Here is a 24,432-nt window from a genome sequence, read left to right on the forward strand (position 1 = left end):
TTAGATTTTAAAAAAAATCTTTAAGAAATTAAAAACCAAGTTACTCAATTCCAAATCACGAGCACGCCCAGTTAATTTTTTTTATATATATTATTGACAATTTGACCACAGAAGTATAATATGCGGGACAGCCATGTTATTGGAGAGAATAAAAAAGATGTTTTGAAATTAGCTACAGTTCATGGACTCGGTTTTATAATTATTTGTCATTGTGGTGTCATTATTCGGCACGCAAATTGCTTATTTGCGATCCCTTAAATAAGTGCATATACGAACAATATTTTATATTTCACATAATCGAACACACCTTCAATGGCCATAAAAAATATTCTAGCCAAGCGGTGATCTGTCTTGTTGTTTCGTGAACTGAAATATTTTCGGATTGTCATCTGCTTTCTTTAAAATTGTGCTGGGAACTTCTTTAATTTACCGAAAACTCTAAGGTTTAATTCAAACAGAGGTACATATTATCTTTTTTAGGGAATGTATGTTGTCAGTTTTTAGGTTATATTATTCAAAAATTGCTTGTCATGTATGATAGTATTTTGCTTTGTTTCTTTATTTTACCGTAGAATAAATATTTCTTTATTTTACAGCTCCACAATGGCTGTTAACGGAGACATGGGGGAATTGGACGCAAGCGGAAAAATTATTAAAATGGAAGTAAGTTTCGTCAGACACCGTTTTACAGTTAGTAGTAGCAAATTGACAGATCTCCATTTGTCCCATCCTACTGCGGTATAGCTCAGCTTTAATACCTTAATATTATCCTTTATCCGGTTTTGTATGGAAGTGCAGAACAACATCGGTAAATTGCCATGTATACGTAAGGTGCCCAAATACTGAGGAGACATTTTACCAAAAACTATGTCTATATTTCTATGATTAATGTGATGATAATAATACGTGCAATTGCCTTTTAACTGACCAAAAAAAATATGAACAAACACGAATACACTAAATAAACAACAAAAACCCCAAGAAAAGTATGTTGTTCAAAAGATTAAAATACACGTTAGATAACTACAAAACTACATATTGCAATGATTACTTAAAACCTCTATGTGGATAGACAGATAGATCTGTGGAGATATCACGCAAAAGTGTTTACATAATTGTCTCCCGTGTTTATGCAGTTTTGCGTATTAAACTCTCACATAACTTTGCGTTTTTACTATACTGTTACATATTGTGTATATAATACACATGGTAGTTATGGATCCCCTGATTGGTGGACAACGGTCCAAAGGACATTTCTTTCTTTTTTTAATCAATGATCATAATGTCTGAAATAACATATCTCTATTTTATTTTATTCTCATATCTGTGTTCACTACTTCTGTTCATGTGGCTAAAAGAAGGCACTGTTATTATAAGGTACCTCACATAACAACTACGTTCCTCCTATGCTCATGCTCACACGACAAACATGTTTCTCGTTACATATTCGCCAAATTTAATACGCAGCGACAATATGTAATTTTATATGCCTATAAAACATTTTTTCAAATATTTCATTTTATGAATAAATTAATAAATTTTAAAGACAATGTTATACAGCATCTACTCTAACATATTGACACATTATTTGCAGGAAACGTTTAAAAGCGTCTTTTACATACTGTTAGTAGAGAGCGGGAGACGCTTTTAAGCGTTCTATTTGCTTACTTTTGGTAGAGCGCGAGAGATGCCAATAAAACATTGTTCAGATCGGAATTGGGTTTGCGGTTACTTATTATTAGTATACGACCCTAATTAGTATACTAATAAGGGTCGGGGTTGATAAAAAAACCGCCTGACGACAATGTGTTCAGTAGCATATATCTTAACAACATTTCCAAATACTTGTTCACAAATCTGGATTATCTAAGCTTTTTTATTATTATTGGCGTTTTTCATGCATGTGATTATAATCTTAGATTCGGACCTCACATACAAATATAAGAGTTTCTGCTCTATAAAAAAGCTTCTTCATCTCACCAATAAACGTCTCTCTTGAAAATTCTAGTGATTCTTGTACAATGTTTCGAAATTGAATCGTATATTATAGAACTTCCGAGAATTTAAGTATATTGTGTGGTTGTCAATCATGGGTAGAATTGGTGAATGTTACACGTGTGTAAAGTGATCATAAACCAGCCTATGACGGTCGTAAGCTCCGTAAATGCCCAGACTTATACTTTCATATTCTTCTTCATCTATGTTGAGATGCCAAAAATAATAGCATATATCCTAATTTTTATTGCCATGACTATACAATTTTTTAGTATGCAATAGCAACAAAGTCCTTCACTTCTTGATTAATTTATATTTTCATAATATTTTCTCAAAGGTGGACTACAGCAAAACTTGTGATGATAAAATTCCCACGTGCAAGGAATTAGCGGCAAAGGGAAAAGTTCCTGATGCCCTTGACCAACTGTTGGCTCTTGAGAAGCAGACCAGAACAGTAAGTACATTTTTTTCTTCTTCTTTTCATAGATCCTGAAGATCTGTTTGTGCCTCAGCCTGTCGCTCTTGGGATGTTGACTCCCAGCCATGTCTCCACCTTTTTGGAGGTCTGCCTGGGGGTTTACGTCCTTCAGGGTTTCCTTGAAGGGCGATACGTGGAAGTCTGTCTTCTGACGTTCTGTTTACACACTCAGTACATAACCTAAAAAGCATATTTTATTTATTGTAACTGCAGACAGTTGGTAGAATTCCATATTGAATTGTTGGGTAATATATCCAAAACAAAACAAGGTTTGTTGGATTGAATTCTACATTTATTTATGTATATGTTAATACGTGACGCATTTCGTCTTCTTAGGACATTATCTAACATTAATATTTATACATATATTTATATATATATAGGTATATAAAACACTGTGACAAATGTGTTTGATAATGTCCTAAGAAGACAAAACACGTAACGTATTAACATATACATAAATAAATGTAGAATTCAATCCAACAAACCTGGTTTTATTTTGGATATATTACCCAACAAGTATATTTTACATCGTCTAACAAACCTCTGGAGTGGATAGATATTCAAATGTGATTTGTTAAGTATGTACTGCGCTTTTTTTCGCTGATGATTTTTAACCATACTTTTTATCTCAGGGTGCTGATATGGTCTCCACATCCCGAGTTCTAGTGGCAATTGTTCAAATCTGTTATGACGCTAAGGATTGGGTGTCACTTAATGACCACATTGCATTGCTGGCTAAGCGCAGGTATTTATTTTCTCATGTTATTTTTATTTTTAGAAACTTTACTATTCTACTCAAAATCTAGAATCTACATAATAATTTTAAAACTTTAAAAATATACTCAAAATTGCTCTTCATTATACGAAATTTCGGTCTACAAATATATTTGCGACATTTGTTTTAACTTTTTATTGCGTTTAAAAAAATATATATATTTTGAACTCAGTACAATAATCACACAAATAAATCAATCATGCTTCTCATTTAGAAAAATATTTTCCTCTTTTTTCATCCCTATCTTCACTCAATGCTGCATAAGGCACTCTTGTCAGATTGACACAATGTTAACTTGATCGTTAATTATACAAAAGCAAGTTATCAATCCGGAGCTCCAGATTCTCAGATCTAGAAGAGGAATGTATTTGAAAGGATATAGATGAAGTAAGTGAAGGAGCTCAGAGTGAAGAAAACTACTGTAATATGGGAAAGTAAATGAAGGAGAAATAGAAAGTAGGAAAAGGAGAATACCAATAATGGAAAGGGCATAACTATACTTGCACATGGTTGTCTAGAAGAAACATGAAATAATCTTATACTATAGTTTTTGAAGAATACCAACATAAATACAGTTGCTTCACTTTTTTTTGTCAAAAAGATAATTTACTAGGAAGTAAATTATCAGTGAAACCTTTTTGATGATATTATGTATATTTAAAATAAAAATAATAGCAATATTTATATTTGAAGCACTAACTTTGTGATTTTCCATTTTATAATTGAAATGTAACTTTTGTTTAAAATCACTAGGAATATTTTATTATAACTTAATTATAATGTGTACCGTTTTCGAAGTTAACCGCTTCTTTATTAAGCTGTTAGCTTCGTATTAATCAGTCTTGATAAGGAAGCGGTTAGCTTCGAAACCGGTAGACATTACAATTAACTTATAATAAAATATTTATAGTGATTTTAAAACAAAGTTACATTTTAATTATAAAACATGTAACTTTCAGGTCGCAACTAAAACAAGCCGTGGTGAAGATGGTCCAAGAATGCTGTCTGTACGTAGACAAGACTCCCGACAAGGAGACACAAATCAAGCTGATAGAGACGCTGAGGAGTGTCACCGAGGGGAAGATCTATGTGGAAGTGGAGAGAGCCCGTCTCACACACAAGCTGGCCAAGATAAGGGAAGGAGAAGATAATGTCGCTGAGGCCGCCAAGATCATACAAGAGTTGCAGGTTGCTAACTTACGTGTCTATTACCATGTTACTATGTCCACCTCCGTAGTGTAATGGCAAAGGGGTATATCTGTCAAATTTTTCACTTTCTAAGTTTGTTTCACAAAATGTCTCAAATAGTGTATTCCATAATCTGGCAAAAGGATATAGCTGTAGTTGCAATATTTATTTAGTTTTATTGAGATGTGTTCATTTGAAAATACATAAAACAAGTTAGTTATTTAATTTCACAAGTTTGTTATTACTCTCCTGTAAAATTTGGTCTGAGACAGATATACCCTTTTGCCTTTACACTACCGAATACTCAGCACGCTTGTCTACCGTACTTGACAAATATATTAGATCTACATAATAAACTTAAAAAATGCACTCCAAATTGACCTACATTACACAGAAATTTCTTCTTCTTCTAACACTTATCCGCACCCAATGGTGCATAGGGCACTGCATCATATAGAAGCAGTGTTATCTTGATCGTTAAATACACGAAGGAAAGGTGATCAGCCTTCCGCTTCAGGTACCAGTCCAGGGTCATATTTAATAAATTTTATACTGAAAAATCACAAATATTTGTTTTGACCCTCTTATATAATACAGTGCCCTGTGCACCATTGGGTGTGGATAAGGAACTTGCATGATTATTATCAATCGCTTTCAGGGTGATGAACATTTAAAGAGAAGCTCTCGTTGAATCCTCAGAATATCTTTATGATTATTTTACATTTTACATCTTGTAACTGTTTAATTTGGAAGATTATAGATTGGGAAGCATTGTATAAGTCCACCAATATGAATATCTGGTATATCATTCGCATTAATACTTTTTGTTACGCAGGTGGAGACATATGGATCAATGGAAAAACAAGAGAAAGTAGAACTGATATTGGAGCAGATGCGCCTCTGTTTAGAAATCAAGGATTATGTTCGTACTCAAATCATTTCCAAGAAAATAAACACCAAATTCTTTGAAGATGAAAAAACAAAGGTATACTATAAATATATATATGTACGCTTATATGTATCATCTTTATTACAAATCACTTATTTTACTGTCCCATCTAAAAATATATTAACCTTTTCATTAATTGATTCGACAGTCACTTTGTGGTAAAATCTATCCATTTTTAATTAATGTTTTACTTAGTAAATACCACTATTTCTTAAAATCTACTGTGATACGTGTTTCGATGCATTCCGCATCATTTTCGAACACCGTAATACGGTGTTTGAAAATGATGCGGAATGCATCGAAACACGTATCACAGTAGATTTTAAGAAATAGTGGTATTTACTAAGTAAAACATTAATTTAAAAAAATATATTAACCATTTAACTGCTTGTTTTAAAGATTTTTAAGATGGGACCTTCATTTTTCATTTACCTTGCTTATTATGTACAAGGTTTATAGATCATTAAGTGGTTTTTTGGTTTCTTCTAACTAATTAAATATGTTTTTATTTGAATCTGTGTTGGGAACCATTTTACTGCTGGATAGACATTAATGTAGGTGTTTGTCTTCCTTCAGAGAGTAGTGGTTACTGTACTTAGCTACTCGGCTGTCCAAATTTAAAACACAGTAAGTGACATTGTTTTGTAGTACGTTTTTTTTTTGCATTTTTGGACTAAGTAGAATCTACTTAGTCCAAAAATGCACAAAAACCTACTACAAAAAAAGTCCCTGACTGTGTTTTGAGTTTGGACAGCCGTACTGTGTCGGAGTTCCTGGATTTGATTCCTAGAGTTATTGAAATAGATATAATTTATTGTAATCTAATATCATCCTGGACTGGTGGTACCTGAATTACAAGACTGACCACCCCTATAATCTAATTAACGATCAAGGTAAAACCTTAGGCATCATTGGATGCGAATAAGAGTAAGAAGAAGAAAATATTCATGCTTCGTTGTCCGGCCACAATATATTAGAGATAAGATAATTTTTAATTTTTAATAAAAAAAGACATTCCCATTTGTCATGATTCTTCAATCAAGAGATTGAAACATGCAGAGAAAGCTTTCACAAAAATATCTCTCTACACTTCACTCTTGACTTTGGCTATTAAAAGAAGTACCATACTTGAAAGGACAAACATTTCATGTCGCAAGCTTCGCAAGTGTGGATATGTGATACATATTAACATGGTCGTGGCAAAAAGGTTAAAAATTGCTATTGAGCTCTCTTTTTTATCCGACTACAATATATAAAAGTGAAGAAGCCATGAATGTGTTATGATTTATTTTGGTTATTTGTATTATGTCATAGCATCAGTCAATGATATAACAATATACATAGAAACCTTATTTTTTAAATGAAGCGCAATGTATGTAACAATGAAATTGTCAATAAATTGTCGAGCAATACACATAAAGTACAATGGATGAACGTGAGCCATGTACATGTGTAAGTAAATACATATAAACCTGTTAAGTAGATGTACTGAACTTTTCTGGTACATATATACATAGTGTATATACTTTTATCTGTGGTTATAAGGTTTTCCAATTTGTATAAAAATACTAATTGTATCTCATGTACAAAGTCACAAACTGTAATATTATAAGTAAATTGTGAAGGGGGTAATCACAAGGCTAATTTTTCTTAACAGAATATTTTCATTTTTCCATGTTAATAAATATTAAAAATTGAGAAATATTGAGAAATATATCAGTAAATGCAACACAATAGTGTTGCATTTACTGATATCCTTAAGTCTAATTTTATCCAGGATAGCACTTGCTTTCATCATATTTTAATGTCAGTTGGTAAGCTTTCTATTTTCATAACAAGTTTGTATATGGGAATATGGTAACAATACATTGAACTTTGAAGATCATAATCCCATATCTTTTTGCAAATAAAACACTTGCATTCCGATGCTAAGAAACGTTACAGCCGTAAATGTTTTATGTATTAGGTGAAATTAGATTTTCAAATCATGTTAATCATTAAGGTGGAGACTGACCGGAGCATTTCGTCGCAACGTAACATGTTACGATGCGAACATTCAGGCAGTCAGTACACCGAGGCGAGCGCTCCATCCATAGTTTCGGATGCTCGTTGATGCTCGCCGCGAGCGATGTTACGACGTTATGTTACAACGAAATACTCTGGTCAGTCTCCACCTTCAGAAAAGTACAGTATAGTAATCATGAAGTTGCCTTCCAGGAGATGAAGGAGAAGTTCTACCGACTGATGATCGCTGTGGACCAGCAGAGCGGGTCATACCTGTCGGTGTGCCGGCACTACCGCGCCCTGGGCACCATCGGCGGGCCCGACACGCTGGTGGGCGCCGTTCTGTACCTGCTGCTGGCACCGTATGACAACGAGCAGGCTGACCTCACGCACCGCCTCGTCGCTGATAAGCAATTGGAGGAGCTCCCCGTCTACAAGTAACTAAGACAATACAAATATCTATATTTTGTCAAATGCCACTATTTATCGTAATATAATTTTTCCTCTTATAGTTGGATTGCATAATATTAATGATGAATTGCTGATATACAATTTTAACTCTCACAAGATGTAATGAGTAAAGCACGCTTCTGTATTCAGTAATCCCTATAGAGTTTCAATTACTAGCAAATGTTTAGAAATCGAAACCACAAATGTTGAGAATAAATAACCAAATCATACTATGATCGTACTAATTTTTTGTCAAAATTTTAGATAACAAATATGTTTTAGCCACAATGAAATCCATTTTATATCTTCATAATGGCAACCATGTCACTGTTCCCACTATGTCTAATCAACTTGTGTTGTGAAAATAGTTATCAAGTTGTAGGTAGAGTGGGATAAAACCTAGCAACTTAGAGTCTTGTTATTACTGACCATATAAAAGCTTTTAAGTTTGTCGAGTGGGCATATTTAAACTGAACCATCTGATAATGTTGTCTGTCATTTCTGATTATATTGCCGCCATTTTAATATTCATGTTATATCTTTGCCTAACTACAATCAATATTTATATATTTTTTTTAAAAAACATTTTTTTTTACTTATTCGGTGTTATCCGTTAAAGACTCATCCTTTTATAAATATAATTCATTGATATAATGCGCCTATTTTGGAAATTTATTTTCGTCTTAAAAGCGTTAGTCTTTGTTTTTACTTTTAAGTGTGGAAAATTTAATCACAAGAACATTGAAATATATGTTATTGTAAAAGCACGTAACCAAAAATAAAAAAAATCTACAAATATTTAAGGGCAAATCCAAGTGTGTCAATTACCATTTTTTTATTTTACATATGTATATGGATGGAAAAGGTTTGAAAGAAAGATATGCATTTGATTTATTTAACTTTTTTTATTTTTTTTATTTAATATTTTAATATAACTTGTTTACTTATTTTTGTTCTAGAGAGTTATTAAGATTATTCATTAATCCCGAACTCATCAGATGGGATCAACTCTGTACCAAGTATGAGAAAACCCTAAGAGCTACCCCTGTTTTCGAGGCCTCGACTGAGGATGGTGAAAAAAGATGGAATGACTTGAGAAACAGAGTAGTAGAGCATGTAAGTGACATTTTGAGTGTTTTCTACCAGCACTGCCGCCCAATTATGGTGAACCTATTTGAATATGACATTCAATACAATAACAATTTTCAAAAGAAACTCATCTTGTATTTTCTCACAGAGGAACATGTGATATGTAATGTGTGATTCCTAAACAAAATATGTAATATATCGCTCACTCCTTTCAACAACATCATATCGCTCACTCCTTTCAAGAACGTCATAAATCAAAAATCGTAAATTTTCAGTTGTGTATGTTTTCGGAATGCCCAGAAAATGTACTACATCCCACCAAAAGAGGCATATTTTTAACTTAATATTTACCCACTACAGGGCAAAAAGTGTTGTTTTTGCATTTTGAAGAAAAGGTATTGTTTAATTATTTTTTTAAATATCTTAAATAATTTTCAAATGGAGAAAAAACCTTCAGGTTTTACCTAAAATAATATGTTGCACAGTAAAAAGTTTAATAAGTGGCTTGATAATTATTTTTAATACATTCTATTATATTTTTAAACTTTAAAAACGTTCTCCTGAAAAATCAAGTATTTTGATTTATGACGTTCTTGAAAGGAGTGAGCGATATGTAAAAAAAAAACTTGATTTTTCAGGAGATCGTTTTTATAGTTTAAAAATACAATACAATGTATTAAAAATAAATATCAAGCCACTTATTGAACTTTTTACTGTGCAACAGATCTTTTTAGGTAAAACCTGAATGTTTTTTCTCCATTTGAAAAATATTTAGTGTATTTAAAAAAATAATCAAGAAATACCTTTCTTCAAAATGCAAAAACAACACTTTCAGCCCTGTAGCGGGTAAATATTTAGTTAAAAATATGCCGCTTTTGCTGGGTTTAATGTAAATTTTCTGGGCATTCCGAAAACATGCACAACATTGACGTTTTTTATTTATGATGTTGAAGGAGTGAGCGATATGTTACTGGAATTTTTTAACATCCTAGTAAAACTGCTTCCCGATCAAAGCGATTAAGAGTCTACTGTATGTGATTTTCTCCATAAGTTAGAATACGTTCTCCACTCCATATATTTGCTTTTTCATGCTGGCTCAACAGTTAGGCAAGTAGTAAAGTGCGGTCAATCTGCCTCTAATGCAATATGTATTATAGTCCCATCTGTCAATAAGTGTTGGTATTTTTGCATATTTTAAATACTGACTTCACAACAGATCACGGTAATTCCTTTATAAAGAGGAGTATAAAATCTATGATTACCACTTGATAAGAGTCACATATTTTGGTGCTTACTTTAAAACTCATTACATATTATGATTCCTATCCAAACAATCGAAGATGCAAAAATGTAGATCCGTATCTACATTGGTAAGATCACTAAACACATTTGAGATGGATATTTTTTTACGCTTTCGGTTTGCTGACTACGGGATTTGATAATTATGTACATATAGTTAAGACCTTAACAAAGAGATTGGTATATAATATTTATATTAAAACATTGGAAAATTCATTCTTGTCTTCCTTAAAAATGAGGCCGGTGCAGAAGGTAAAAATATCCTTCTCGTCCTAAAGCATCAATCGACCGAAGGGGTAGAAATACCTTTCCCGTGTGAAGTGTGTTAACATAAATATATGGGGTGTTTGCAGAATATCCGCATCATGTCAATGTACTACACTCGTATCACCCTGAGTCGGATGAGTGAGCTTCTGGGACTGGCGCACGCGGAGGCCGAAGACTTCCTCTGCAAGCTCGTGGTGGGAGGGACTGTTAAAGCCAAGACTGACCGACCCGCTGGCATCGTGCACTTCAGGTACAATATTATCACCTATTATATAAAGATATACACATTATTTTTTGGAATTATGATATAAAAACTTATTTCAATTAACCCTTTCCGGTCCTCAAAAAAATATTTAAAAAACTGATACAGTTACAATTCCAATGGGTAAAAATTAATTTGCCTCTACTCCGCATACTGTTGTGATCTTCTTCAAACCATCATCCACACCCGATGGTGCATAGGGCACTTCATCATATAAACGCAGTGTTGTTATCTTGATCTTAAACACATAAAGAAAGGGTGATCAGCCCTCCGCATCAGGTACCAGTCCAGGGTAATATTGAATAAATATTAGAGTGAAAAAATCACTTATATTTATTTGACCCCCCCCCCCTGGAAATCGAACCCAGGACCTCCAGTACGGTATCCTAGCGTGCTGACCATTACAGAGACGGACACCGTTGTAATAGATACAAGTAAAAAAAGTGAGCTTGCATTTTAACAATACAAATTATGAAAAAAATGTCTAATGAGATTAGACTTTGGACCAGTAAAGGTTAACAGTTAACTAAAAAGGTTAACGGTTAATTCTCAAATCTTAACTTAGCATATCACGGACCTGGTCTAATACAAAAGTATAAGTGATATATCATTGAAAGCCAACTAATTGCATTCAAGCTGTAGACTTTCATCTATTTAATAATCCTGTTTCTTTATTAATTTGTCTTTTTTTGCCTTTCAACAGTCAAAACCCTGACGTATCAGACCGATTGAATGCATGGTCCAATAATCTCAATGAATTGATGCAACTTGTCAACAAAACTACCCATCTCATCAACAAAGAAGAATGCATTCACAAACCGTTGAGAAATTTGGATGATGCTAAAGTTGCAGAATAGATTCTATGGATAGCGAAAACAAAATTATATGAGAAATAACGTCACTAATTTTACTTTTTTTATTTATAGTATTATATAAAAAAAATGTCGTTTCATTATTAATTATACAAATAAGAATTTTATTTGTATTAATAATCTGTTCAAAAATTATTCTGCAAAAAAATAATAAATCTCTTTTTTTATTTATCTGTGTCATTATTTTACTTATCTCCTATTGACTATTTCTGAACTTTGATATAATATTTTGTGATAAGTTATCAGGTTGGTTTTATAACCTTTCAAGTAGCTCTTTGGAGAACCAATGCAATGTATATTTTAGTTATTTTTGCCATATTTTTCGTTTTATTAATAAAGTATGTGACCAGACCTTATAAGCCACCAATTTTTGGCGTGTATCAACAAGAAAATGGGTGGTATCACTTGAAATATATCAGTTTCTACTTATTTCTATCAGTTAGAAAGGTAAGTAATAAAAATAAAAGCACTTTGATTGACTATGTTAATTTTATATGTATTTATTATAAACATATAATTTATTATACATATTATTACATGTATTTATTATAAACTTAATTATTTATTTTAAAATCTGACCAAAACAAAATATAAAACACCTTTTTTGTATTTGAATGCAAAAAAATTAAGCCATTTATTTTAAAATCTGACCAATAATAAATATAAAACACCTTTTTTCTATTTTAAATTCATAAAAATAATGTCTTCGAGTCTTCTACAAATCTGACTATGGAATAAAATTATATTAATTTACTGTGACAACTTTTTTGTGTAGATTTGACTTCCTCATTTTTTATAAATGTTTTATATTAAATGTAAATATTTAAAAATGCTTTTTAAATTAATTTATTTATGTCTAGTATTTTAACAATCGGAAGAATAAATTAGACAAAAATGGACAAGGGAGTTCAAAAGATGGAATATATGTATCAAATAAAGACATATTACTAGAGAAAGCTCAGCCATTACATAATCACCCCAAGGTAAGACGTATTTAAAAATAATAAAAATTCGTATTTATAAATCATATTTAAATCGTATTTATAAATTATAATGAATGCATTTATAATAGATGACAAATTTATTATACAAAACGTCAAAATAGCATATGGAAAATGAAAGGGATCATAATTTGAAATTATAATATTTTGTTACTCATTTTCTATATAGAAATTGGCAGGTAGTAATGTTTCAAAATATATCTATAGTTTTTAATAAAACTGATACAAATTAAATAAATTGTATTTTTTGCCTCTGTCATAATTTTATTTCAAATTTCGGATAAAATATGCTTTGGATTTTTTTTAACCTAACTTTTTAAAGCTCCGCCTCCATAGTGTAGTGGTCAGCACATTTGGCTACTGCGCTGGAGGTCTTATTTCAAATGTGTAATTTTTATGAGTCTTATTTACTTTTGGAAATGACAAATATTTAATAAAAATACATGCGTATTATGGGTATATTTCAATCACTAATTTTATATGATGAATAATTTATAGAATTGCCAATATTATTTTGTAGAATAAAATTACAACATTTGTTTACTAATAACAGGCAATAGATGCAGTGTATTTCAATGGAACTTCGAGTAGTGGAGCAGCTCTAGTTTGTGGAGTGGCGAGAAGGCCCAAAGGAGTCTGCAATGCATTTTTATATTTAAGGGTAAATCCAATATCATTATTTCAGTCACATTGTGAACAAATTATCAGTTATTCTGAACTCATGGTTTTATTTACAATTCATATTAATAGTAATAATAAAATTATTTTGTTACAAGAATGCTGATCTTTTCTCGACACAAATCCATGTATGCCGATTTCAAGAGAAATGTTTTTTTTAATTAGTCACATATCGCTCACTCCTTTCAAGAACGCCATAAATCAAAAAACTTGATTTTTCAGGAGAACGTTTAAAAGTATAATACAATGTATTAAAAATAAATATCAAGCCACTTATTGAACTTTTTACTGTGCAACAGATCTTTTTAGGTAAAACTTTTTAGGGTTTTTCTCCATTTGAAAAATATTTAGTATATTTAAAAAAATAATTAAACAATACATTTTATTCAAAATGCAAAAACAACACTTTCTGCCCTATGGGGTAGATATTAAGTTAAAAATATGCCTCTTTTGCTGTGATATAGTACATTTTCTGGGCATTCCGAAAACATGCACAACTGAAAATTTAAGATTTTTGATTTAAGACGTTCTTCAAAAGAGTGAGCGATATGTATATGCTTGTGTAAGGAGACATTAAGTAAGCATTTTTTGCTAACTCACATTGTAATAAACCTATGATTTCAATTACTGTAAAATACATTCACCCTATGAACACATTTTATACAATTCCCCAAATTGGTATGTATATAAGTTCTGCAGGAATGTGCATTCCATATAGGCAGGAAAGCAGCATCTACCTGGTAGAGAATTACTAAGTAATGCCAAGTGTCTGGTTGTGGTCCCGTGGTTAGTGTCGCGGACTCTTAAGGTGGAGACTGACTGGAGCATTTCATCGTAATGTAACACGTTACGAGGCGAGCATTCAGGCAGTCAGTACAGCGAGCCGAGCGCTCCATCCATAGTTACAGATGCTTGCCGCGAGCGATGTTACGACGAAATGCTCCAGTCAGTCTCCACCCTTTAAGTCAGAGTTTCTCGGTTGGAACCCACTCTACCATAATTTGATACCTATTTCTAATAATGAGCCGCTTAGGATCACAGAAATAGTACGAAATCGAAATATTTGTGTAAGTAATAAAACACAAATATTTATAAATAATAAAAACACAATTGAAAATAAAAAACCTTACCTTACAATACACCTCTACTGCCTATCTTGATAAAAAGCTCTGCAAACCATTGATGTTCTGCCAGGAAGGGGTCAGATATCAACAAATGCCTAGTAGAATTAATATAAAGCCTAGTAGAAGTGGAGAACTTTTTGTACAAAGTTATTATTAAACGTATAATTTTTTTTCAAAAATATAATCAAGGCTGATTGATATATTATATGATAATATTGTAGGTATGTATATATTTTTCCTGGTTCTAATTTAAACTTGCTCGCTTTACATATTTTATTCGGTAAAGTTTCTACTATTATATTTTTTTAAATAAATTTTATATTACCTTTAGGTTGAAGAAGGGGCATTATTGATCTCCCCAAAATTACCTGATACCACCTTACAGCAAACTTCGGAAGAAGAGGGACAATTTAAAGTAGAAGGAATCAATATTTATCCTTTGGAACCTATGATAGTGTGGAAAATAGAATATAATGGATTTATGAAGTAAGTTATAGGTATAGGACTCCAATTTACAAAAAAATCTTCGTGGTTTAATTTAACATGATTAATGTAAGAAAAATACACTTGTGTTTGTGGTTTTGGTTAAAGAAAACCAGTTTACATACTGACACTGCAATTTGATTACTTTCTAGTATCTACTATAATTTATTATCCAACAAAAACGTTATTTACCTGTGCCTTGGGGTTCACATAAAATTTTATAATTGTAAGAAAAAGGCTATGGGATTTCTGTATATGTACTAGCTGTAACAAAAGTAGACTTTTAGCAGTTTCTTTTTTCTGACTCTTATCCTCACCCAATAATGTATAGGCCACTAAACCTAATTGACACAGTGTTAACATGATAATTTACTGCATAAAAGCAAGGTGACTGATTAGTCCTGGTCTTCTGGTACCAGCGTAGTCACTTATACCTTACCACATATATTCCTGTGAAATACTGGTTATTCACAAACGTAGTGGATATATATTTATTATATTTATTTTTAGTACATATAATTCTCGTTGCAAGGCTGTAAAAGTGGAATTGGATGCAACTTGGAATGCTGTTTATAACCACTTCAATTATGACACGGATATGTCCCCATGTAGCATGGCAAGAGATGTAGCCCGTGAATCATGGAGCAAGGATTATTTTAAAACATTGAAAGAGTAAGAAATGTTGAACCCCCTTTAAATCATGAAAATACATACATTTTGCTACGTCTACATTATTTACTATATATTTTATTATGAACAGAGTAAAACTTAAGTCATAATTTTCAGAGTTCATCAAACACACTATGAGCAACATGGAATAATAAAAGGAATAGTGAAAATAGACGGAATTGAAAGTAAAATTCTAGTGCATAGTGTCCGAGATCACAGTTTTGGTATTATTTATTATTTTAACAAAATCATTTGTCCATGGAAGTAGGTGTATTTTAATTTTCCATCCAAATCATCAAATTTATAGTTTGTCACTAGCCGACTATTTACCAGATAGTAACTACTTAAATCTTCATTATTGTTTTGAATGGTAATTTACATTAATAATTTTTAATATATATGTATTAATTATTTAGGTACTATGCGTGAATGGAAAAATTTTCATAGATATGGTCTTCACTTTATTACCCTCGAAAATGGTGATCGAATAACTGTTGGGACTATTTGTATGCCAGTTTGTTTTTCAAGGTTTGTTTCAATTTACTTATTTTTGGACTCATTTTACTGATTAATCAACAATTAAATATTTTAGTATGTACCTGTTTATTCAATGTTTGTTTTGTTTCAGACTAAACGTTGGATTTTTGTGTAAAAATTCTACAAATAAAATACATCCTGTTGATTTTTGTAATCTTGAACTATTTCGTCACGGAGAAAACTTAACACCACCTCTGGATTATGCATTCCAATTTAAAGCAGGTAAACCAACAAAAAATATGATAGAGTAACAAGAAATATGGGGTGAAAAATTCTATAAAAAGCAAAATAAAAAGTGTTATATGCTTACATAGAGTAACAGATTTCATTATTCAATCAGTTTTAGGTCCTGTAAAAATAGTGCTGTAGACTTTGAGTCAATGGGCAGTGATCCAATTTACAACAATATTTTTTTATGCTTTCAAATTCAAAGCTTAGGGTCCGAGAAACATTTGCTTTTAATTAATCAAAATAATATTTTTTATATAATTTTAGTGGACAAAGAAAATTTTAATAAATTACATCAAACGCTAAATAAATACAAGTGATATACATTTTTTTTATGTGAATTCTAGGCGGTGTAACCTATACAGTTCAAGTAGATGTCATAGACTCTCCTACTTTCTATATAGGAGATGAACATGAGTGCAGAGTGGTGGAAAGACTTGCAAAATTTAAAGTTAATGGCGTCAAAGGATGGGGGGCAGCAGAGTGGCAATATCGAAACCTTGATCCGAACATGAAATGTTAATTGTTCATCTGAAATTTCGTGCAAATAAACATTAATAAACCAGATTATCAACACTTTTTAAACTTTATTAACTGTTTAGAACAAGTACTTATAGATCCTCAAAATAAATAAGATTTTGTGGGCAATTCGAACCAAATATGTACGGTCTAAACCAAATTGACTCACTCCTGACCAACTACTAAACCTATTTTAATTCATTGTGAATTAACAGCCATTGATACTATAACCAAATATTTGAGGTAGAATTTGCTTCTATTTAAGGCTCCAGCTCAATGGTTTAAGGTTATGCTTCTTTTATTGGAACTTAATCAATTAACATTTTAGACCCGAGTCCATGACAAAAGATCTATGGAATCTATCTCCACCTAATGGCAATTCAATGCATCTCAAGAATATTATAAACTTATAAAAAATGCTTTCATTAATGTAATAGGCTGGAAAGCTGTAAATGTGTCAGTAATATTCAAGAACAGATATATGTGTTGCGAAAATCTCCTATTATGACAGTATGTTTATATAAGGAAAATACTATCTGGCAAGGTGCGGACTGACCTGAGTCATTTCGTAGTAACATAACATGTTCCAATGCGAGCATTCATATAGTCAGTACAGCATTCCGAGTACTCCATCCGAAGTTAGATGCTTGCCGCAATTGTTACATTACGACAAAATGCTCCGGTCAGTCTCCACCTTAAAAAAATATATTTTGCATTTTTAATGATGCAAACCAGGCGAGTGAAGACCGAGGTTTGGTAACATTTTTTCCCCGTTTTAGAATGGAACAGGTTTAGGTGAAATAATTAAATAAAACTTTTTCGTATTGAAATAATCAATTTATTACAACTTCCATCTATGTATACACATAATAACTTTGTAGATGCCGGAATGTAAGAAAAATAGATTAATTTCATAATAATATTTTAATAACTCAATATTCCTAAGACATGTGTTTTATCCTTGTGGAAACAGAAAACATTTGTGATAGGATTACAAATTATTTTTTTCATTTTAAGATAATAAAGCCTGTGGCATAATCATTCAAAATTTATGAGATATTGCAGAACTGATGATATTATAATTTCAAATTGAACACCTGTCAGTGTTTTTGTCAGCGCCTCCTAGATTGCAATAGTAGTCTATTCTGTAAGATCGGCTTGGAAGCAACTCTGTTTGTAAATAAACAATAATAAATCGGACATCAAATGTTCAGGAGAAACCATTTTTTAAAATACTTCAATGACTTATTAGTTTTTATGTTGACCCGATAAATCAAAATTAATTCAAAGTCTCTCATGAACATTAGACATTTAAAATTGTTTACCTCATACCTACCAATATTTAAACTCAATTGCAAGCCGTTTACCAAACTGTTAGCACACAAGCGTTCACGCTCTGTATTTTTTTTGCTTATTCGACTTTTTGGTGGTTTTTTTTTAGAGTAGTATTTAAGATTTATATACATATTTGTATTTGTAATTTTTGTGCGCTCCCGATGGTGTTTTTCGTTCTTACATAGACGAAAAACTTTTTTAGATAAATAAGGAATAGTGTTTTTTGTGCCCTGAAAAGTGCGTTTTCCGTGAACGCTGCCCTTGTGAAAGTGTTTTTCACCTATTTTTTTCATTTACGTGTGTGTTTATTAAATTTAAACACGGAAAATAAGATTTGTTTGTCAATACTGTATTCTAAATTTTCTAACACATTATTGTGTGTCCATGAGGAATGATTCAATGGTATCATATTTCAAATTTATCTAAATAAAATAATAGCACATTAGTTCAAATGAGCTAATATTTGAATGTATTGCAGTATATTATTCTTACTATTCAGGACACATTCTAAGAAACAGGTTTACCAATAATACTTGACAAGATGCCACCAAATTTGTTCACAGAACTTACATTTGATTTAGAAAGCGCTGGCTTTTAATATGAAAGTGGTGAAGTATGACAAAAAGGAAATGTGCAAAAAACTAATTATACTTAAAGGTATCATTTGTGCATTTTTTTTTATTATTACGTATGAAATAAGATAACATCTAATAAATACCAACCTAGTAAATAAATGACATTAATTTTGCTTCTCTAAGCTTTGGACGATTGTAATATTGATCCTTGACTCATTCTTCCATATTTCGTAAAGCACGTTCTATACACTCTCTTTAGTTTTTCTAGCATTGGAATTTTATGTAAATACATACATAAAACACTCTTATCATCTGTATTATTATATGTACTTGTATTTCTTACTACTCTATCATTCCTAATATCCATATTTCTCAAACTACTAATTTAAAAAGTTGACAGTTATTTGTTCCTTTTTAAATAATAATTGTGTGTAAGAGGGCAATATTTGTTTGGAGTGCAAAAACTTAAATTCGGAAAGGCACAAGGATATGTATATAATACTGATGAAAATTATACAATTATATTTAAATAATACATAGCTATCTTTAAACATCACATTTTGTAGTACTAGAAGATTTAATAGGAATATATAGAAGATTTAATATCTAGCCTCAAACAAAGTAATAATAAATTATCTGTGGTAAAATGCATAGCAATCATCAATATAGAAGAGAAATGTAAGATTTTTTAAATAAAATTTCTTTAAATCCTCTTCTAGATTACAATTATCGATATAAAAAAAAACAACAAAACATATAACACAATAGAGGAATATAGTGCACAATGCCTATTTATATAATATAATACTACATAATAAAAACTAAATGACTAGATAAACAGAAAGAAATTACTGACAAAAATTTCATATTGCATCAAATAAAACTGAACAACTTTTACAATAATCTATGAAATATTGAAGACAAAACTCAATATGTACGGCATTAGTAGACTAGAACATGCTACAAATTGTTTTTTCTCCAACATGCTTGAATATACAATTCGTAGAATTCTAAAAAAAGGTTTACATATTTAATATTCCTATCAACTATTCAATAAAAATGTAATTTTAATTCACAATTGACAATTTTTACACATTCTAAAGGATCTACACATTTTACAGGAAGTCCACTGATATTCTATATTAGTAATATTACAAAGATATTTCCTGTCTATAAAAGTAATATACGATACTGCGGTTGTCGCAGAAAAACCCCAGAATCAGATATAAAATTTGATTTATGAATTCAATTCAATATAAGTCATTAAAAAATATCTATTGAATGATAAATCTTAAACTATTGAAACACTTACTTTACAGTGAGAATTACAAGAAATCCAAAGAATAAATCAGACAATTTGGTATTTATTATACCTTACTAAATATCAGTTTGTTCATATACTGGGGTTTGCGGAAATATAATTGTACAGAATAGTAATTGTATAGAATATGGGTAATCAATGCACAAATTCAAAATATGTATTCACAAAATTGATCCATAATAATATATTTGCCATTTATGGGACTTTTCCATTTTCCAAAAGTTGATACATTATTATTTTTTGCATACTTACTTAACATACTCATAGTAGCAATTTTGTGGACGATACATTTTTATTATATTTTCATAGAATAAGTGTTGATAACATTAAGCTAATCAGGGTAGAGATAATCGAGTTAATGTAAATAAATAATATGTGACAATCTTAAGTGTATATCGGTCCTCTTTCAGACAAAACTCACTAACCAAATTTATAAATATTTGTAGTAAGTTCATGTTTTAAGGAATGTATAGACAGAGAAAAGTCACCATAACTTCACCATTCGTCAGCAAACTGAGTTGCGACTATGCATACACACTTTTTTGTTGGAATAACCAATGGAAAATCAGCCACAAAATTTCCCAGTATTTCATAAAAGCACCATAAAAGTAGTACTATTTATTTTTATATTTAATTCACTTTAAGTGTAAAATATTTATACGAATCCAAATCATTTTCTTATATAATTAGGAAGGCAATTACATAATATTTGTACAGATTATGATTTTGGTATGGAAAATCACAGATACTATTGCAAATTTTCCTACATATTTACAGAAAACTTTGTCAATTTAAACTGAAAAGTAGCTTACAACTGGTTAATTTCTTGTATCAAATATAATACCATCGCAATTTCTCACAATATTATTAATTTTATATAAATCATTCTTCAATAATAAAATTAAAATAAATCTACAATGGAGAAAATTGAAAGATAAATTTTCAGTTTAAACTAATGACATAGAAAATGTCACTGGTTTTAAGACTCTCATATATACATTAATTCTTGGACTAGGTGTCACGTATCTAGTTCATCCTATTGAATGATAATTTAAAATAAAAAATCAAGTTATAATTGTAAACTAAATTTGAATTAAACAATATTTCTAAAACCATTATTACTTATTTCTGATTTCAACACAATGTTACATACATAATACATACCAGCACTATATGTACTTAAGAATAAAGGGAATGTTTTAAGTTTTTATTGACATTTTTTGGTGCAACCGTATAATAATAAGAAATAAAACAACAAGAAATTAGCTTTTTCCACTTTAATAAAAGTGGATAAGCTTTTTGTTTTTTATTTATTTCTTGTATAAATAAAATGTATGCATTTTTGAAATGCAATAATGGCTCTTTAATAATGACACATTTGATTATGTTTCACATACTTATTCATTGTTCCGTTCTATTACTGATAAAAACAGCACAACTATCAATTACCATCACAGTTTCTCTAAAAAGAGAGTGAATGTAGAGATTCACATTGATTGATTTATCTGAAAGACCATTTTTAAACAGTGTTAAATCTGATTTCGTTATTCGGTCAATACTCGATTTTAACATTGTAACATTCCAATAAACACTGCCAGTCTAACATTCTTTATCAAGCCTATACTGTCAATAACTATGAATAATTGTGCGCCATTAATTTAAACATGCAGGTTCAGCTAACACAATAACCATTATATTATAGTCAACAAAAGGTTGTGGAGAGGTTAAAAGAAGCCACTGTTATTGTGAGGTGGTTCCTCACATAACAACTATGTTCCTCCAATGGTCACATGATAACATTTGAAGAAAAAAACATACATCTTTCTAAAAGAGAATTTTAAATTTGAACACCATCAAAAGCAAGTTAAATATTTACTTTATTACAACCCTGAGGACAATATAAGGACTAGAATTATGTACTAGGTAAATAGATAGTCACTAAAAAGCTCTTGATATAAAGTGTACTCATATCAAATTTATAAGACACTACTTTAAATTAAATACACACATTTTTTTTAATTCTAATAAGTTATTGTTCGAAACACTTATTTATAGGAATTTATTTTAATGAGCCTACAATTATTGTTTTCAAATGCAGTGAATGATATGTTGTGTTTAAATTTAAACACCATTTCATTTTTAATTTGTTATAAAATTATGGATATTACCTTTTAAAATGCAGCATATATTATCAGCCTTATATTCAAAACACACAAGTCTGCATTGAGATAATAATTTCATTTTAATACCGACCACTGTGGAATAATTTTACTTTAATAATTTTACTATTCATAAAAATAAACATGTGTGTTCTTATGCTATGTGCAAATATCCAATCCAATATTTTTCCAGGTGAGACTCATTAGTCTGTATTTCTTAGGCTCTTCATTATTAGTCTGTATTTATTAGGGTCATTAGCCTGTATTTGAAAATAGGAATCAAATTTCACAATCTCTATCGCTAGAGTGAAAGTCGAAACTGGAAACTCTTATTCAAGAATCTGCAACATCAACCAAGACACAACAACCCAAATCATTTTTTATTTAAAAAGTCAATGGCAAATCAAATGGCTCAGATTAAGATCTTTTATTCTTTTAACCTTTATCCGCACCCAATGGTGCATAGGGCACTGCATCATAGCGATGCAGTGCCATGATCATTAATTGCATGAAGGCAAGGTAATCAGCCTGCGCTTCTTGTACCAGTCCAGGGTGATATTATAAAAATATGAGAGTAAAAATCACCCATATTTATTTCGACCCCCCTGGGAATCGAACCCGGGACCTCCATCACGGTAGCCAAACGCGCTGACCACTACACTACGGAGGTGGACAGATTAAGAACACTGGGGTTTATTTTTAATGCAAAATAAATATATTTTAAGGTAAAATATCACATATGTATTACTTAAAATATTTGTAAATTATAATTTAAGAAACACAAATCACTTATGCTTCCCTAAAAAGGTATTGAATTTTAATATTTTTGTATATCATAAGAACACAAATATTTATTTAAATAAAAATAAAAATATGACTCATATAGCTTCCATATTAGGCTGATAATATTGTTTTTTTGTTATTTTTTTACAGCTTTTACTGTTCACATTTTTTGCAATACACACCATACTCAGCATTCTTGGACAGAATTAGAACTTAATATGAAAAATAAACAGTTATATTTTATTATAGCAGCACCACTTTAAAATAGATAATTCTAGAAGAAAATCTTTCAGCCATCCTCCAGTTCTGGACGTTTCCATTGCTAATTTATTAACAATTCCAAATAGAGGCACCATTATCACCACAATGTTAGCAACTTCACACCCTTTAAACACCGTTCAACAGAATAAATATCTACACAACGTCCATCTAAATTACTATTGTATGTAGCTGCGTTTCCTATAGTTGAAGGGTTATAAATTTTATATTTTATTGATAGCTTAGTAGTAATACTAAAATTTACGTCAAATACATCACAGGTTACAATTTATTTTCTTAATAATAAACAAATAAATTGAATTTGTAAAACATAAGGTAAACAGAGGAGTTACTGGCACCCCCCTCCCCGCCCGCCCCCCAGTTATTGGCACTGCTGATTTTTTAAGTGAATATTGTTTAATATTAGATGCATATTAAAATTTTGAGTATCACATTTTTGTCACAAAAAATTTGTACTAGCAATGATAAATTTATGTAAAGATTTCTGCTAGTTGAATTTTATACACACACTGCTTTTGGGACTGATTTTTTTTCCATGTTACTTTCTTGACCGTAAAAAATATTTTCACTAATTGTTACAAATTTTAGCTTTACATTTATCAAGAACCATATCAGGCAAGAGTCTTCGAGATAGAATAAGAAACGCCAGGACCAGGGAAATACGCGAGATCGAAGATGTCATTAGGTGGGGGTGGCAACGAAGGAGAGAATAGTATGCACATATGAGGAGAATGGAACCATCCAGACTCCCCCACATCACACTGTACGGCCGACCCCATGGTAGACGACTCCCGGGCAGACAACCAAAGAGATGGATCGATAACTGGGAATCGACATCGCAGGAGGCTAATCCCTCTTAAAAACAGACCACAGGGCCTACACCAAGAAGAAGAATACATTTATCGTGAAAAAAAGTAATTTTGCCATAAATATGTGTAAAACTAAATACAAAATATAAAATCATACTCCGTGAATTGTTATACATACTGCAAAATATAAATGGTTCCCATAGGTAGGATGGATAGTATTTTTAATTTTTAAAAGTTTTAAATTAACTGAAAACTTATTTACACATTAAAAAAACTTCATTGATATGAAAATTGGTTTAGT

At 30.9% G+C, this 24,432-nt stretch overlaps 2 protein-coding genes across 2 annotated transcripts; both read left to right on the top strand.

Annotated features, from left to right (window-relative positions):
* The first annotated feature begins 311 nt into the window (after positions 1 to 311).
* LOC148304873 (26S proteasome non-ATPase regulatory subunit 12-like) lies at positions 312 to 11,800 on the top strand. The gene is made up of 10 exons (XM_088267599.1): positions 312 to 460; positions 597 to 663; positions 2,333 to 2,449; positions 3,109 to 3,221; positions 4,211 to 4,439; positions 5,275 to 5,424; positions 7,606 to 7,829; positions 8,802 to 8,958; positions 10,584 to 10,747; positions 11,463 to 11,800. The coding sequence occupies exons 2-10, from the start codon at positions 604 to 606 to the stop codon at positions 11,614 to 11,616; spliced, it is 1,368 nt and encodes a 455-aa protein (XP_088123725.1). The 5' UTR covers positions 312 to 460; positions 597 to 603; the 3' UTR covers positions 11,617 to 11,800.
* A 69-nt stretch (positions 11,801 to 11,869) lies between these two features.
* LOC148304874 (uncharacterized) lies at positions 11,870 to 16,918 on the top strand. Its single transcript, XM_088267600.1, has 9 exons — positions 11,870 to 12,078; positions 12,492 to 12,614; positions 13,186 to 13,293; positions 14,766 to 14,920; positions 15,428 to 15,589; positions 15,704 to 15,810; positions 16,003 to 16,114; positions 16,215 to 16,345; positions 16,699 to 16,918. Exons 1-9 carry the CDS (start codon positions 11,923 to 11,925, stop codon positions 16,872 to 16,874), a joined length of 1,230 nt encoding a protein of 409 aa, XP_088123726.1. The 5' UTR covers positions 11,870 to 11,922; the 3' UTR covers positions 16,875 to 16,918.
* Positions 16,919 to 24,432: the final 7,514 nt, after the last annotated feature.

This window comes from Brachycentrus maculatus, unplaced genomic scaffold, assembly GCF_059751285.1.
Source record: "Brachycentrus maculatus isolate JH-2025_06_01 unplaced genomic scaffold, ASM5975128v1 h1tg000299l, whole genome shotgun sequence".
Lineage (NCBI taxonomy): Eukaryota > Metazoa > Arthropoda > Insecta > Trichoptera > Brachycentridae > Brachycentrus > Brachycentrus maculatus.